The 14,947-nt window shown below is 36.5% G+C and overlaps 1 protein-coding gene across 2 annotated transcripts in view; it reads right to left on the bottom strand.

The window, feature by feature from the left end:
* The window catches only part of GABRG3 (gamma-aminobutyric acid type A receptor subunit gamma3), a 315,445-nt gene that overhangs the window by 48,092 nt on the left and 252,406 nt on the right, over positions 1-14,947 (bottom strand). For both annotated transcript variants that reach the window (XM_032680338.1, XM_032680337.1), the window contains one exon: positions 1,506-1,643. In XM_032680338.1, coding sequence (XP_032536229.1) covers positions 1,506-1,643 — 138 coding nt within the window. The remainder of the gene's footprint in view (positions 1-1,505; positions 1,644-14,947) is intronic.

Here is a 14,947-nt window from a genome sequence, read left to right as displayed (position 1 = left end):
GGACACAGGCGGAACATCTGACCCCAACTCGCCGCAGGGATATCCTAGACCATATGGAATCATGCTTGGCATATAAAGCTGGGGGAAAAAGGAGGAAGCAGGGGGATATTCCTAGTGATGGTGTTTGTCTTCTCAAGTCACCGTTGCTTGTGAGGGAGCCTGGCTGTCCTTGAGATGGTTGAACACCTGCCTGACCATAGGAAGCAGTGAATAAATGAACTTGTTTTGCTTTGCTTTTGTGCACAGCTTTTGCTTTGCCTATTAAACTGTCTTTATCTCAAAGCATGAGCTTTCTCACTCTTCCAAATCTCTTCCCCATCCCACCACAGAAAGTGAGTGAGCGGCTGCATGGGGCTGAGATGCCATTGGGGTTAAACCATGTACGCAGACACTTTAATGATTTGGTGTTTTGTACGTGACTGTTATCTGCCAAAACTTGATTTAATTTATGGGAAATTTGCATTCCTGAGAAACTTAAAGACTACAAGGCTTTGTGTCCATAACAGAACTTTTACATATGTGCTGTTTGCAACATTTTGTTCTGCTAAACCACCAGCTCAAAATATTCACTAAAGCTTTAATGACTCTTCATTATAAAAATTGCTATCCAATCCTGAGAATACATTGCCGATGTTAGTCGGTGGGCCATGACCCAACAGCAGTAGTTTCAAAGATTTATAATTTTTTATCATTAATATTATTCACAGTGTTTCCAAAATAATAGCTTAGCTTTGCTTACATTTTGAAAAAAAAATATATATGGGATTTTTCAAAAATTTACCACCAGTTAAGCAGAAGGTCACTTCTAGCAGGTTCTCTCAGCAGCTGTGAGAATTACCAAACTGTAATCACAGAGATGACTGCAGAGTCACGTATAAAATTTAGATATTGTGTGAATTTTATGAGAATTTATCCAGTTCATGTAATGTATTCTATTTAAATATATTTTTTAATATATATATATTGGTGCTATTATAAGAAACAGAAAGATTTCTGAAGAAATAAAATAAACTTGACTGGATTTTAATTACAGTCAGTTGTCAGAGTCACTAGCAAGGGCATTTATCAACTGAAAAAATAAAGAGTGCCTTTGAAATATTAAGAGAAATATTAAACCTGTGGCTGAATGGTTAACTAGTGTTTAAAGTATCTAATTTCACTAACCTATCATTTTATCTTTCTCTTTAATTTATGGTGAAAATGCATTCAATGCAAATAAACTTAGATGAGGAATGAGAATCATATTGTAACTTCAAGTATATAACCAACAGCCATATCAACTTAGTATTTATTCCTTAGTTTGTGAAATTACTACTAGAGTAGAGAAGAAGTTATAAAAAAATCTAGATAAAGTCAATGTTTTTGAAGTCTGCACTTTACAGATTTTAATATGAACATTGGTACACATTGAAATCAATTTGCATTCAAATGAAAGAAAAATTGGAATAAATATTTTTAAATAATATGATTTCCAGAAAAAGCTCTACCATTTGTTCAATTCTTACCTGCAGAGGTTTTCACAATTTCTGAAGTATTTCTGAGACCCATAAAGTCAAATTGATAAAGTCTCCAAGATTTCTGGTCAGCAGCCTCCACTGAGTTTTTCCTCCATCTGTAAATCATTTCCTCTTTAGGGTAGCCATCTAGAAATTAATATGTATGTACATGAATATATTGCATTTCATAAAAGAAGGTATTGCAAAACAGTATCAGTTAACTGTTTCACTGCTATTTGGGAACACCTAAATTTCTGATCTAATGCTTTGTGAGTTAAGTGGTATAATTCAGCTCAAGTTGTGCAGCACACAAAAATAGAGTCATAATACTGGCAAGCCTGTGATTTTTCACAATCACTGTTTTTTGATAATGGAAAAAATTGTTGGTTCCATCAGAAGCAGATCATTTTAGAGATGCGTTTGATCGTACTAATTTGAGGTCCAGACACAGAAGTATACTGCTTTACATAGGCTCTGAAGAAGCTGTGCAAACCAATAGATTGCAAAAAAAGAGGAGTCTCAGTGTAAGATATGAACAATTGAAAAGGACTCATTGTTTTGAAAGTTGCAATAGTTCTAATGTGGAGTGTGCTACCGTACTTCTGAAAGTAACTTCATACAGTGCAAAAAAAGCAAAATTTTAATTAACAAGGGAATTGTAAAGTGATTATGCCACCATATTACTTCTAAAGTCTTTGTATTTAATGAGTCATCACCTGATTTCTACAGCTGAAATAGCTTCTGAAAGTCCTTATCAGCTTAGCATTCAGTGGTCATAATTAATCTTCATGCCAATATTTAATTTCTTTTTTGTAAGAGAATGGCATTTTCCAATAGGAGTACAACAACAAATCTTCAATGAGTCCAAAACATAATAATAAACCATCTAGAAAACAGCATGCCTATTCTAGCTAAAACTAGATTGTTCTCTAATGCATAACACAATCAATTTTTATTCATCTAATTATAAGGCAAATTAAAAGCCTAACAACAACAATAGATGGTTAATATAACTGTCTCATCAGTAATTTTTTTTTTCTCATTGGATACAGATAAACTTTTATATTTGCATTGCAAAACAACTTCTCTGGTCATGGTGCTATTTCCTTGATGAGTGTCTTCTTAATCTTGTTTAAGGTTCCACCCTTCTGGGGTACTGCTGTAAGGTGTGCATGGCCTTACTTATCCTTCTCATTAACATGGCAAGAAGAATACCCACAAGTCCCTTAGCTCTAATCTGTAGAAAATGACTTTGTGTTAATTCAAAATGTCACATTTGTATATTTTCCATCAATGTAAATAAAGAAATAACTCATGAAGGACCCAAATGAGTAACAAACACTGTTCTCCTTGAAAACTCCTGCTGCCAAGCAGATTTCACAGCCAATTCTGCTATGAGAGTCTGTGAGATTGACCTAAAGGTTAATTTTTTTTTTGGTTGGCAGATTATGTCAGAGGATACGGTGATACAGTAAAAGAAGTCAAGCTTTGCAGGGCCTCTGAGCCTTAGGCCTGCATCATCTGAAATCTTGAGTCTAGCTCCTATTTGACTGAGCCTTCTGGTCACATCTTTTCTTCCGAGTAATAAGCAATAAGACAAGAGGAAATGGCCTCAAGTTGCACCGGGGATGGTGGGGGTTAGGTTGAACATTAGGAAACATTTATTCATGGAAAGGGTTTTCAAGCACTGAAATAGGCTGCCTAGAGAAATGTTTGAGACACCATCTCTGGAGGTATTTAAAAGTATGTAAAAGTATGTAGATGTGTCACTTAGGGACATGGCTTAGGAGCAGGCATGGCAGAGCATTTTTTTTTTTGTTGGACTTGATGTTCTTAGAGGTCTTTTCCAACTTAAATGATTCTATGATTCTATTTCTGACTGAATAATGTCTACATTTTTCATCAGGAGCCTTCTCAAATTTGCTTCATCCATGGGGCCGCTGATATCTTTCCCCTGCAGTTCAGAAGGAAAGAAGCATCAGATGGCCTCCTTGGTGTGCTGTGGCTGCCCTGCACTCATGCCGAGCGATGGTGCCCGAACCGCCTTTCCCCACAAGGCAGTATCAGTACCACACAGGGGGCTGCCATGCCATTTGGGTCTTAATCCTACCTCCTGATGTGAAGAGAAGGAAACTCTTGTCCTGTTGCACCAGCTCCTGCTGCAGAACTTGGGGCCCCAAGTGTTAATTTGCAGGTTTTATCACAGGCAATAAATCGAGTTCCTTTTCTCAGATAAACTCCACCATAATCATTGCCAGTAAAAATGTTTCAAATATCTTGGAATAACAAAGATTTTATCTTTTTAATAAATTTATTTTAAATTGATGTAAAATGAACTTTTTACATTTTTTCCCCCAAATTTCACTGAAAAAGTTGTGCCAGTGAGCCTTGAATTCAGTTTCTTCCTGATTTTTTTTGCTTTCTTTTCATCCCATAGCCACCCCACCGAAAGAAATCCATTACAATGTCAGTATGCTTGAAAGCTTGCTGTCAATGTGAGTTGTTTTAACGTGTTAAATAACTGCTATTTTGTTCTGCTCCAGTGCCAGGTGACTTCACTTTTCAATTAATTTAAAAGAAAAATAACTTTTATGGAATAGTAACACATCTATTTGGACTGTATATCCATTCATTTACATTCATTTCCATTTCATGTCCATTCATTTAACATGCAGAAAGAACCATCCACGATGGTTCTTTTTTCAGTGATATTCTATATTTCTTATACACAGTCCAATTGTTTCTAGCCCTTTAAATATTTCATTTTAGAAAATATCAGAACCGCAGACTTCAGTATTTCCACAAGAAAATGCAACCTCTCTTATTTAGTTCTCAACACAACTAAATGTGCTATCTGTAGAAATGTCTGCTTTCTTTCACTTTCCCAGCATGACAAATGGCAGTAAATTACCTTAAATTCTAGACCTTGTGGCTTCAAGTCATCCATGATGAACATAATTCTATCAAGTGTGTTTACCCTGTCAGGTTGCTTCAGGTTATATAAGAATATTCATACTGCAACAGGGCAAGTCTCCTCCTGGAGACTTTCCATCAGGTGTCAGTAAGATGGCAAGGGGGATGTAATGAGAAGAAGACAACAAAACGTGTATTCTTTGTTGCAGCCATCCAAGTTCTGGCAACCTGCTACTCAGGATCTTCTCTACCAAAGTCAACAACTTCATTTTCCCTTCCATGAATTTTACTTGATTAAATTCTCCTAGTTTTTAGTCCAATGGTTATTTTCCAGGCTGTGCAATAGCTTTTTATATACTATATCAAAGACTTTTAGAGAACACTCTGACCATTTGGTTTTTTGTCAGATTGGTACTGCATGTTTTTGTAAACTCAGGTCAAGAATAAATTTGATTTTTATTTAAGAGCCTGGGAGAAAGTATCCATGTAATAACTCCTGTTTATTTCCACCAAACATACTTAATGACTTCGCTTTTCTACTTTTTGCTGTTTTGGAGGTGAGTGTATTATAACAGAAAGCCAAATCGTCAGGAAAACCTTTGAGATTCTCTGGATTTTGTTTTACTTCCCCTTTATTTTTGGAATAATTGAACTCACATTGCCACATCTTCTCACATCACCACCCTATGACTTGGAACTGAGAGGTTAAAAATATTTAAACTTCATTCTTCATATTCATACTGCTTCACTTTCTAGGGAGACTGATTTGTGCAGAAGCTTCCACCAAACTGCTGAAAAAATGGTTAAGACCAGAAAGATCTCCAGGCTGGATGAGAGGCATATGCAACTATAAGTTAGCTGTGAGAATTGGTGTCAAGCGCCTCTGAAGCATGGCTGCTACAGGAATCAACACTGATGGAAAATCACCAACTTCTGTAATATGACCAATGATGCCTGTTAGTGCATACTGCCTCTAACCTTGATTTCCCCAATGCTGTCGTTGGCCTGGGCATCTTAGATCAATGCTTGATATCTTTGTTTCACTTTCTGTTCTGTGATAATGGATATATTTTAGGAAGTGAGTAGAGCTATGGAAATATAGCAAAAAAGGGATCATGTCAAAAAAGGACACAGACCACTTCATGAGTTAAAAAGCTTTCCTTAGAAAAGTATCCAAGACATGGAAAGACAGAGAGGCATAGAAAAAAATTAACTTCTTTCATCTCTTCAGACATCTTTTCCCTATTCCGTGAAAAAAGCTTATTTTACTCCTGGTTCCCCACACTTTGTATTCACGTATAACACAGGTAGACCCAGTAAAAGGAACACAATTAGAAAAGTCCTCTCTCCTTCTTAGCCTTGCAAAAACTTGTAAGCTGAGAGTATGCAATGAGGAGTTAATGAAAGCAGCAGCAAAGCTGAAAATGTGGGGGAAGCAGGCAAGAAAGGATTGGTTCTGTTAATTATCTGCCAGGGACTGATACTTGTACCAGCAGTATATATTTGAAAGACATAGCCAGATTCTGGGAAGGTTTTGCTTTTCCAGGGGTGTTAGATATACACTCGAAGTCAGGGAAAAACGTGATCTGAAAGACAAGCTTTTGCCATCAGTAAGTGGTTAGAGTTTCCATCACAAGCGTGGAGGGAGCACTGTAGATTCAACTGTTTGTTGTCAGTGAAGGTGGTAAGCATAGGGAGGATGCTCTACTCCAATTAGACGCAGGGAATGAGCGGTCCTTTACAGCTTACAGCCAGATGCTTTCAGAAACACTTTGCCTTCTTGAATACTACCTTGTTAACTCTTCTTCAGGCTAATTGGGAGACCTCTGTCAACGCAGCCTTGGTCAGAAGAGGATAATGAATTCCAGAAATGCACCTTTCTCTGGTACCGTGTTTTGGATCACAAATCATATGCTTCCACAAAATCTGTCTGGGCTCTTTCTCTTGTTATCAGTCTTTATGATTGCTTCTTTGTTGGCAAACAAACTGCATTTTAATCCAAACTTCTCAACATTTGGAGGAAGAGGTTTCCTCAGTGACCTATTCCTGCATCTATTTAATCTCAGAAGGCTTTTAAGCAGGACAATCCTGGAAGTTCTACTCTTAAAACTGGTATTATCTTCGATTGCATGATAGTATGTATTTATTAAGCACAATTGGATGGCAGAAAAAGCAGTTTCAGTTCAATTAGTTTAAAATAAAACAAATTAAAAAATAGGGTATATAGACAATTCATTATGTCTTTTCAGCAGAAAGCCTTCAGGGTAGACTGAAGCAAAAGTAGAGAAAGACAATGGAGATTTTTAATAGTTTACTTAAGACCTATGGATACCAAGACTATAACTGAATGCATATTGAGTTCTCTCTGTTCACTAATGAAGGTGACTAGCTTTTTTTTAACTCAGGGATGTTTTTAAAAAATACAGGAAAAGAAAAATGATGAAGTATTTTAAAAGGCAGGTATGATAATAATAATTCGAAAAAAAAGTTAAATGTGAATGTTGTAAAGATAGCTTTGAATCCTAAATTGGTTTATTTCAGCAATAGTAGATAATTGCACTTAGGTGATAACTACAGCAATTAGAAACATTATTCTTTGCCCCGTTTGCTTGCATTAGTAATTGACACCTTATTAACAGTACATTAGCTTATGAAAAAAAATCAACCAACATTACCATGACTGCAGAATAATGAATCTAACACTGCCCTGAAGTTAAAGGATATATATCCCATTATAGATAGTTTTTCTACCCAAAAATGTGCTTTAATATGACTGTGATATCACTTTGATGAAGAACTAGACAATCCACTCACCATCATCAACACTAATGCTTAGTTATCCTTTACCTGAGACTAATTCTGTTTCTTGATAGAAGTGTAGGATGCTGATGTGATTTACTGATAAACTACATGACATCAATTCTTCTTTCGGGCCTTCAAAATAGAAAGAAGTAAAAGAGAAGTGTTGCTGTCATAAAAATAATTCCCAAAGGAAGGATTTTCTGTGAACCAGATCTTGTAAGAGGTAAAAATTTTGTAGCTACTCATAGACAAAATAAAATTTTGGCTCAGAGAAAACGCAGAAGAGAATAAAAAGGTGAAAATGAGAAGGGAAAGAAGGCAGAGTGAAATGAACAAAATTAGATTGGAAAGAGAGAAGTTTTCCCTTGAAGACATTTTGAGATGTGGCTTTTCAATGTACTCACTTTCTGTTAAAATCTAACAGATACTTCTCACATAGGGGTGCAAAGATTTTGTCGCACACAGCCCTTGTAGGAAAAATATCCCTGTTCCGAGTATCAGATCCTAAAGGATAGGTGGAGTAACTTGAAATTGCACTAAGAAGCTAAGGCAATTCTGCTGCGTCATCACACTTTTATGCTCTGCCCTTATGCTTGCCAAACAATTTCCATTTTGACACATTTGCAAGCAGTACCAAGAGATTTGGTTTTGGAAATTGGTTGGGTTTATCATATATTGTCCCATAATTACATTTTTCTATTGTTTTGCAAATGCCTTCACCTTTCTGAAAAAAACTCACCAAAACTAAAACAAAAAAAAGTCTCATAGCCTGTATTAATGTTTTGCTATGCATTTTTATTTATATACTTATTTTTAATGATTGCTAACACTTTTATTTAAAAAGCAATTTTCAGAAGCCTCATGTGCAACAATTGCTTTTGCCTATCTGCTTGCACTGTTCTGGGCAGCAGATTCTTTTACAAATTAATCCACTGGTAACTAGAATACCTGATAAATGTTCAGATTCCTCTGATTTAGCCACATTCCATCCCCATTTCTAATATCATTAACAGTAAACGGGCTGATCTCACTCCTAGTTTATAAATTGTATCTTTTTCCAAGGAGAGAATTCTTGCATGGATCAGAGTACTGAGGTATGGTGAATATGGGCACTGAAAGCAATGAGGCTGCCACCTCACAGAGTTCAATTTTGGGATTTTGTCTGTCAATCTTTCCAGTGTTTCCCTTTTATTAGGGTTCCTTCGTAAACAGCACCTGGTGTTTGTCTTTTGTTAACCGGAATTCCCAGGATCGTCCCAAACCAGAGCCTTGATCCCACACATTCACACTCACATCATATGGTGGCTGTTTTCAGCCATGAGAGAAAAACCGTGCTATCATGCAGACTGTTCAAAGTGGTTTTTGCTTTGAGAACACAGCACTCTATCAAAAACACCAGTCAAGGCCAAAACACTCCTTTCAGATCCTAATTAACTGAATGCTGGTGATGCTGGCTTAACTTGTTCCCACACTGAGGACATACAGAGCAAGCTTGCCTCGCCTTACACAGCGTTCTTTAGGCTTTTTATGGAATGGATACTTCACCCCAACCTCCCGTTCTGTTATGAATGGAACAATGCTGAAGATTTTACCCTAGGTTTTCTGCAATACCAATACTTTGCAGAGAAGAATGAAAATCCTGAAAGTGGTTTTCCTAGCTCAAGTTCTTTTCTGATCTGAATTATTCTGGAATATGAAATTGTTCTATTCTCCCTGTATTTAGAAGTTTTCCACTTATAAACAAATATACAAGTAAGAGACAGAATTCAGTTTTCTAGCTCAGTGTACTGATTTTCCATAGCTAACATAGCTATTCGACAATGAACTTGTGATGCTTCACAAATGTCTGTCTTTACAGACAAAGAATAGACTTTATTCATAATGTGGTTCAGAAAATTTTTGATAATGTAGACCAAATGTCACATGGTGATTCCAGGTCAAAGGAAATTTTCAGAAATGCATGGCCAAGGGATGGCTTCTGAGAGTCTGCTGGAATCTTGTGCTGCTGCTTTGTTCTGCCCTAGATCTTATATACCGCAGCCAGTTCTGCATAGACAAGGGAGGCTTCACCTAAGCACTTCCTGTTTGCCATAGGATTTGGGATGGGATTCAAACAGATGGCAATCTCATCTCATCTCCCTTTGTTTACGTGGACCTACAACTCCTTTCTTTTGCACATGCCCTACAATGATTGAATGATGCCGAGAATTCAAGAGCTATGTACTACTGCTGAGAGATCAGCCTCATCATTGTAAAGCTAAAAATGTAAATTGAGTTCTTTACCAGAAAACAAACAGTTAAAAATGAATATTTTAGCAGCTAAAATATTGTACGTGGCTGACTGCATGAGCTCAAGTGAGAAGAGAAAAAAAATCACTTCTTTTTACAGTTTATAACTGACTAATGAAGAATCTCAAGCTGCATGTAAAATTTTCTCATGTCCATTTAAAGAGGAATTTTTGTGCTGGATGTGCTGAGGGTGATCTTAGAGGTGCTTCCCAAAAATTATGCTGAGATGTACAAAGTCTGAGTGACTGCATATTTAAGTAGCATCTTAGGCAGATGTAGGTGATGCCAATCACTCACAATTTTCTGTATAGAAGTTGGCTCTTAATTCAGCATTATGAAAAAGAGGAAGCCAACATCAGTACAATAGAGCAGATGAAAAATATTTGGATAAACCAGAGCAAGTCAAATCTTCTACTGTAAGAATTTAAAACCAAAGCTAGTAGGGCTTGCTTTGGACAATTTAGAGATCAAAGCTGTAAAATAGCCAAAGTAGAACATTGTTTATTAGAACATCAGTTTATTAAAGGAATATCTGTCAAATCTGCAATTCTCTGATCTGCTGACATTCTTTATAGCCAGCATACAGTCTTCCTCTTCCACTCATTTAAACTGCACTTTCATTAAAGATGCTTAATGACATTGTTATTCTAAAGCAAGTACTTAAATTTCTTATGACTAGGATGGACAGCAGTGACACCAAGAGATGCTGGCCATCTGACTTCAAACATCCCAGCGGGAGCTGAATACCTTTCTCTAGAGGACTTTAAACATACCTTTTTTCTTCCTACTGACTATGTAGACCACCTCAAAGTTAGGGGCAGAACAGCTGTGCTTTCCATCAAAGATCTTTAACACAAACATGTGTATTGGATTAAGAATAGCCCATAAATGTTCAGTATTCGCTTCAAATGTACTGGATATTACAAGATAAAATAATCCTGCCTTTACTCATTTGATTGCAGTAATTAACTATATCCTCCATGTAGGACTACTAAGATTTCATTTAAGACTATCCTGATGAGAAAGATAACATTGGTTACTTTGTGTATTGCTTTGTTAGGCAAAGTGCTGAGAAAATGTGTTTTGGCTCATCTGAAAACATATAATGAGCAAGCAGAGTTTCCGGTGGAGACTCAGAGCTCTAGTAAAGTAAACAACACAGCCATAAATAGCTCAGGAAATGAAAGAAAATACACCTGTGAAGTTGTTTAGTCCATGCAAGTGGGGAGGAAGAGAGAGAACAAAATTTGCCTACAGGTTTCTTCCTTTCATTGACAAACAATCTATCTAATGTTTTTATTTGAATACTTTGTAAGCAGATTTTTTTAACTCTAAAAACTCATTTTGTGTTTCTCACATGGGTCTGACAGTATTTAAAGATCATGCTGAGAACATTTTTAATCCTTATCTTCCAACTGCTACTCAATAGTCAGTATGTGTATGTTAAGTATGAATGCAGTTAGATATGGCTAGAGCGATATCTATTAGGAATAAAATAATACAGTATTATGATTGGATGTGTACTATTATCAACATGTAAATATAAGTAACTAAGTTATTTGTTGTACCAAGTACATAAAAAAAGAACTGACAAGGAATAGCCTGTGTTTCTACAGACAGACAAGAAGACTTTGTATTCTCTTACAAAAAAAAATAGAGTAAGTATGCATAGAAAATATTTGTATTCACAGCTTGAAGATAGCTATTACAATGAAATAGTAATAGCATTGTCAGGAGTCTCGTGTGGTGTCTGGAAAAACCATCTCACACTGGGTTGAGATGTAAGAGGGGGTTTGGACTAGGGAATTGGATTTTTGGGGCTCTCAAACCATGACAACATCCATCTATTTATCAGTGCCTAATTTCTTAAGTTAGAAACACTCTACAGTCTATTCACACTGTCCCATGTATAGAAATTTTCTATCCAATTTCAATTACAAAAATCATTGCAGCTGGATATTCACCTTACACAGCCTATGGGGTTTGTAACTAGCCTAATTGTACATTTTCAGATCCATGAAAATGAAATTTAGATATTAACAATGTTTTTTCTGAATTGCCATGGAACCCATTACATGCTTCACATGAGCTACAGCAGCAAAGCCTGTGGCTTTACAAAAGCCTTCAGAAATGTACTATGCTCAGTCAACATATCATTAATGGAACCAGATTATGAACTAAAAGCTTTCATACAAAGTTATTATGACTTTTTCATAGGTCTTCTCATAATACATCAGGAATGAATAGTGTAGGTAAAACAACAGAACACTTCAAACTGAAAAAAGAGTCTTTTTTGGGTACTGCCATTTCATAGAATAAAACAATTTGCAGGATAAATTCAAAAATAGACAGCAAACTTCATTAAGTCTGAGATTAGGCGGTTAGCTTTCAAATGATTTGTGAAATAGGGTTATTGCTGTTGAAAAAAAAAAGGCCATACAGGGGTTTTTTTAAAGACTAATACAGGGTTTTTTTGAAAGACTGTTTTACATCATAGTACAACCTAATGTGAAATGACATTGGAAAATCAAAATCAACTATTCATGACTAATTTCTTCTCTTCAGTTTTTTTCAGTCTATTTACAAAGAAATGAGTGTTATTTGCTTATTAATGTATTTATTATCATGCTGTATGTAGACTTATTGTCATTTACATACCTTTATAATAATTTACACACCTTTATAATCATTTACACAAACTAAAATTCACAAAAAATAATTTTTTATAGCTCTGTAAAGTAGTGCAATAAAGAGATTTCTAGTTTTTGTAATATTTTGTAGTTTTGAGTTTTAGCTCCCTAGGACTTGCTTACACTTTATTGGTGAAACATGCAAGGCTCAGCAACCAAAGACAAATGTTAACATACTTTTCTGTGTTTCATGCTTACAGAAAAATCAGTTCTGAAAAGGTCATGGCTAAACTGTAATGCCACTGATCGTGGTAACAGCTCATCAGAAATTATCTGACAAAATGAAGTTTCAGATAAACAAGACACATTATTCATTCTGGCATATTTAGAGTCACACACAATTACATTAGTGAGAGCACTGCACTGTTTTCATTTAAACATCAGCAACAGTGTTATGATGAATTGTTAAATACATTCATTTTGCATTCACTAAATTTGGCCTTCCTCTTCTCTGGAAACATTTATCAATGTCTTGGTTTGTCATTTACTTTTCAAGCATCTCAGGGCTGTTGCTTCTCTGGTTATTGCCTTCCCCCCTGCTTCAGTATTTGTATCTCACTTGCTCTCAGGATACTGCTGATGGAAATTACCTGATACTCCTGTGTAGTGCACCAGTCCAAATATTCTAGATGTCCTTTTCTCACCTTTTAAGGTACATGTATCAATCAGTGATCTCAGTGCCTTAACCTCTTGTCCAGGTGTGTTACTTCCAGTATATGTTTATCTTTACTTTAGCTTAGCTAAAACATTCTTGCTAAAGCTTTTGAGAAATCATGCTCTTTCACTGTTCTCCCCAGAACCCCACAGTGACTGTAAATGTCTATATCTTACAGTACACAATAGGGTAAATTTGGCATCTCCTGGTAGTTAATTTAACAATTTCTAGTCCCAGATACTAATGATGATCTAAATCTCCTCAGACGATCCATTAATTCTCTAAAATTGAAGAGCTGTGGTGGAGGTAGAACTGAAGAAGCCAGTTCACTGATACTTTTGCCTGTTAGAACAAAAATATCAGGTGTACTTCTCTCATGCGTTTCAGTTTTCTTTGGGCTGTGGTATTCTTAGCTCTTAGGTTCATGAATAGCTTTGCCTGTAGTTAACAAAGAAGTATCAAGATCAAGCTCTTCAGTGGGTTTCAGAATGAGGTACTGTCAGGAATAAGTCTACATATCAATGGTACACAGTTTTGTGCCGCTTCATTTCCCCATAAAGATTTAAAGCAGAAGTATTGTGTATCAACATAAAAATCAATTATCTGCCTTCAATAGCTCTGAATCCTCCAAAGACTACAGTACGCCCAAATCCTTTCAGGCAGCTGTCATCACCCAAAATGTCATGGCTACAAGGATAGTCCAAGCTGCATCCCTGGAAGCCTAGCAGCTCTGCCCCAAACAAAGCTGCTTGCTGGCCCTTGGCTGATTGACAGTCAAACTGCCTTTCCTGTGGCAGTGAAAATGGCACTGATGCCAGGTTCACAAAGCAGTTGCCAGGATCTGTCAGAATTGTTTGCTCTTGCAAAATGTGAGCCCATGTTTCTGAAAGAAAATATTATCTCTACATCCAGCTAATGGGAAACCCTTTTTAAAAATGTTATTTGAGTGTTTACATTTAGGAAAGAAAAAAAAACAAACTCAAAACATTATAAAACAGTGAGACTCTTTGGGCAAGATCCTATCTGTGAAATTTTTTTTTTTGGGGGGGGGGAATTTTTGGGATAGCTCAGATTTCAGTTTCTTCCTAAATACTTCATTGTTCTGCATTTTTGTTACTCCTTGTATTCCAGTATCAGGCTGAACACTGTTCTGAAAAGTGTACAGCTATTCCAGGCCCCATATAAATCATACTGACAACTATTAAAAAAAATCCCCAGACAGAAAATCAAAACCTCAGCAGCTTTTGCTTCCTGTGTCTCTTGGCCAAGTTTCAGTAATTAAATCTTTTTTAGCTTGGTTTGCTCAGGAAATGAAGCTTATGTAATTATATTCATTGTCTATGTTTATGTGCATGTTATCTGTCCTTGCTGCAACAACTTTTGCACCCATTCCCCAATTTTGCTGTAATTTGACAGAAGAAAGTAACCTTCAGATATTATATGTTCTTTAAAAAGAAGCTCCCATACAGGGGAGACATTTTGTTACAAAAGAACTGCCAAAAGAACTTTCCCTTACTACCAGCCAGTGATTTAGCAGATGCTATATTTAATGGGGCCTTAGACTGCTTGAATGGCTTCACCCAAGGACCGTGACAAGCTTTCTGGACCCTGTTTTCTGCTTCTTAGCAAGCATAGATTTTTCAACTGCAGTGGCTGACTTTACCATGGCATGCTGTTGTTTCCTGCCAATTACATTAATTTGAAGACTAATGTGCCCCAGATCACTGTTGATGCTGGGTCTTCTCCAATCACATTACCTTGACCCTTTTGGCCTTCTGTCTTTATCTCAAATATTAATTCTCGATTTTCTTTCCAGCCTATAGCACTGCCTTTCCTTGAAGGTGTTTTGGAAGAGGTGGATGTTTTATCCACCTCCTTTTTCCACATCTGCCTCCTTCTCTTGATGGGTATTAAAACCCCAGTATGAGCCATCTTCATTCCATTTGCCTGTTTGCTGAGGACAGACTGCTGAGGATGCTGGAGGCAGCTAGGGTTTGACAAGCCACTAGGATGGGAAGCCCAGCTCCAAAACATACAGTCCATGTTCCAGTGGAAAGAATCCTCACAAAACCAGGGGGTAAATTAAGTCAAATGCAAGGGGC

This window comes from Chiroxiphia lanceolata, chromosome 2 (assembly GCF_009829145.1).
Source record: "Chiroxiphia lanceolata isolate bChiLan1 chromosome 2, bChiLan1.pri, whole genome shotgun sequence".
Taxonomy (NCBI): domain Eukaryota; kingdom Metazoa; phylum Chordata; class Aves; order Passeriformes; family Pipridae; genus Chiroxiphia; species Chiroxiphia lanceolata.
Note: the sequence above shows the minus strand (reverse complement) of the source record. Positions and strands in the feature narration are given on the sequence as shown.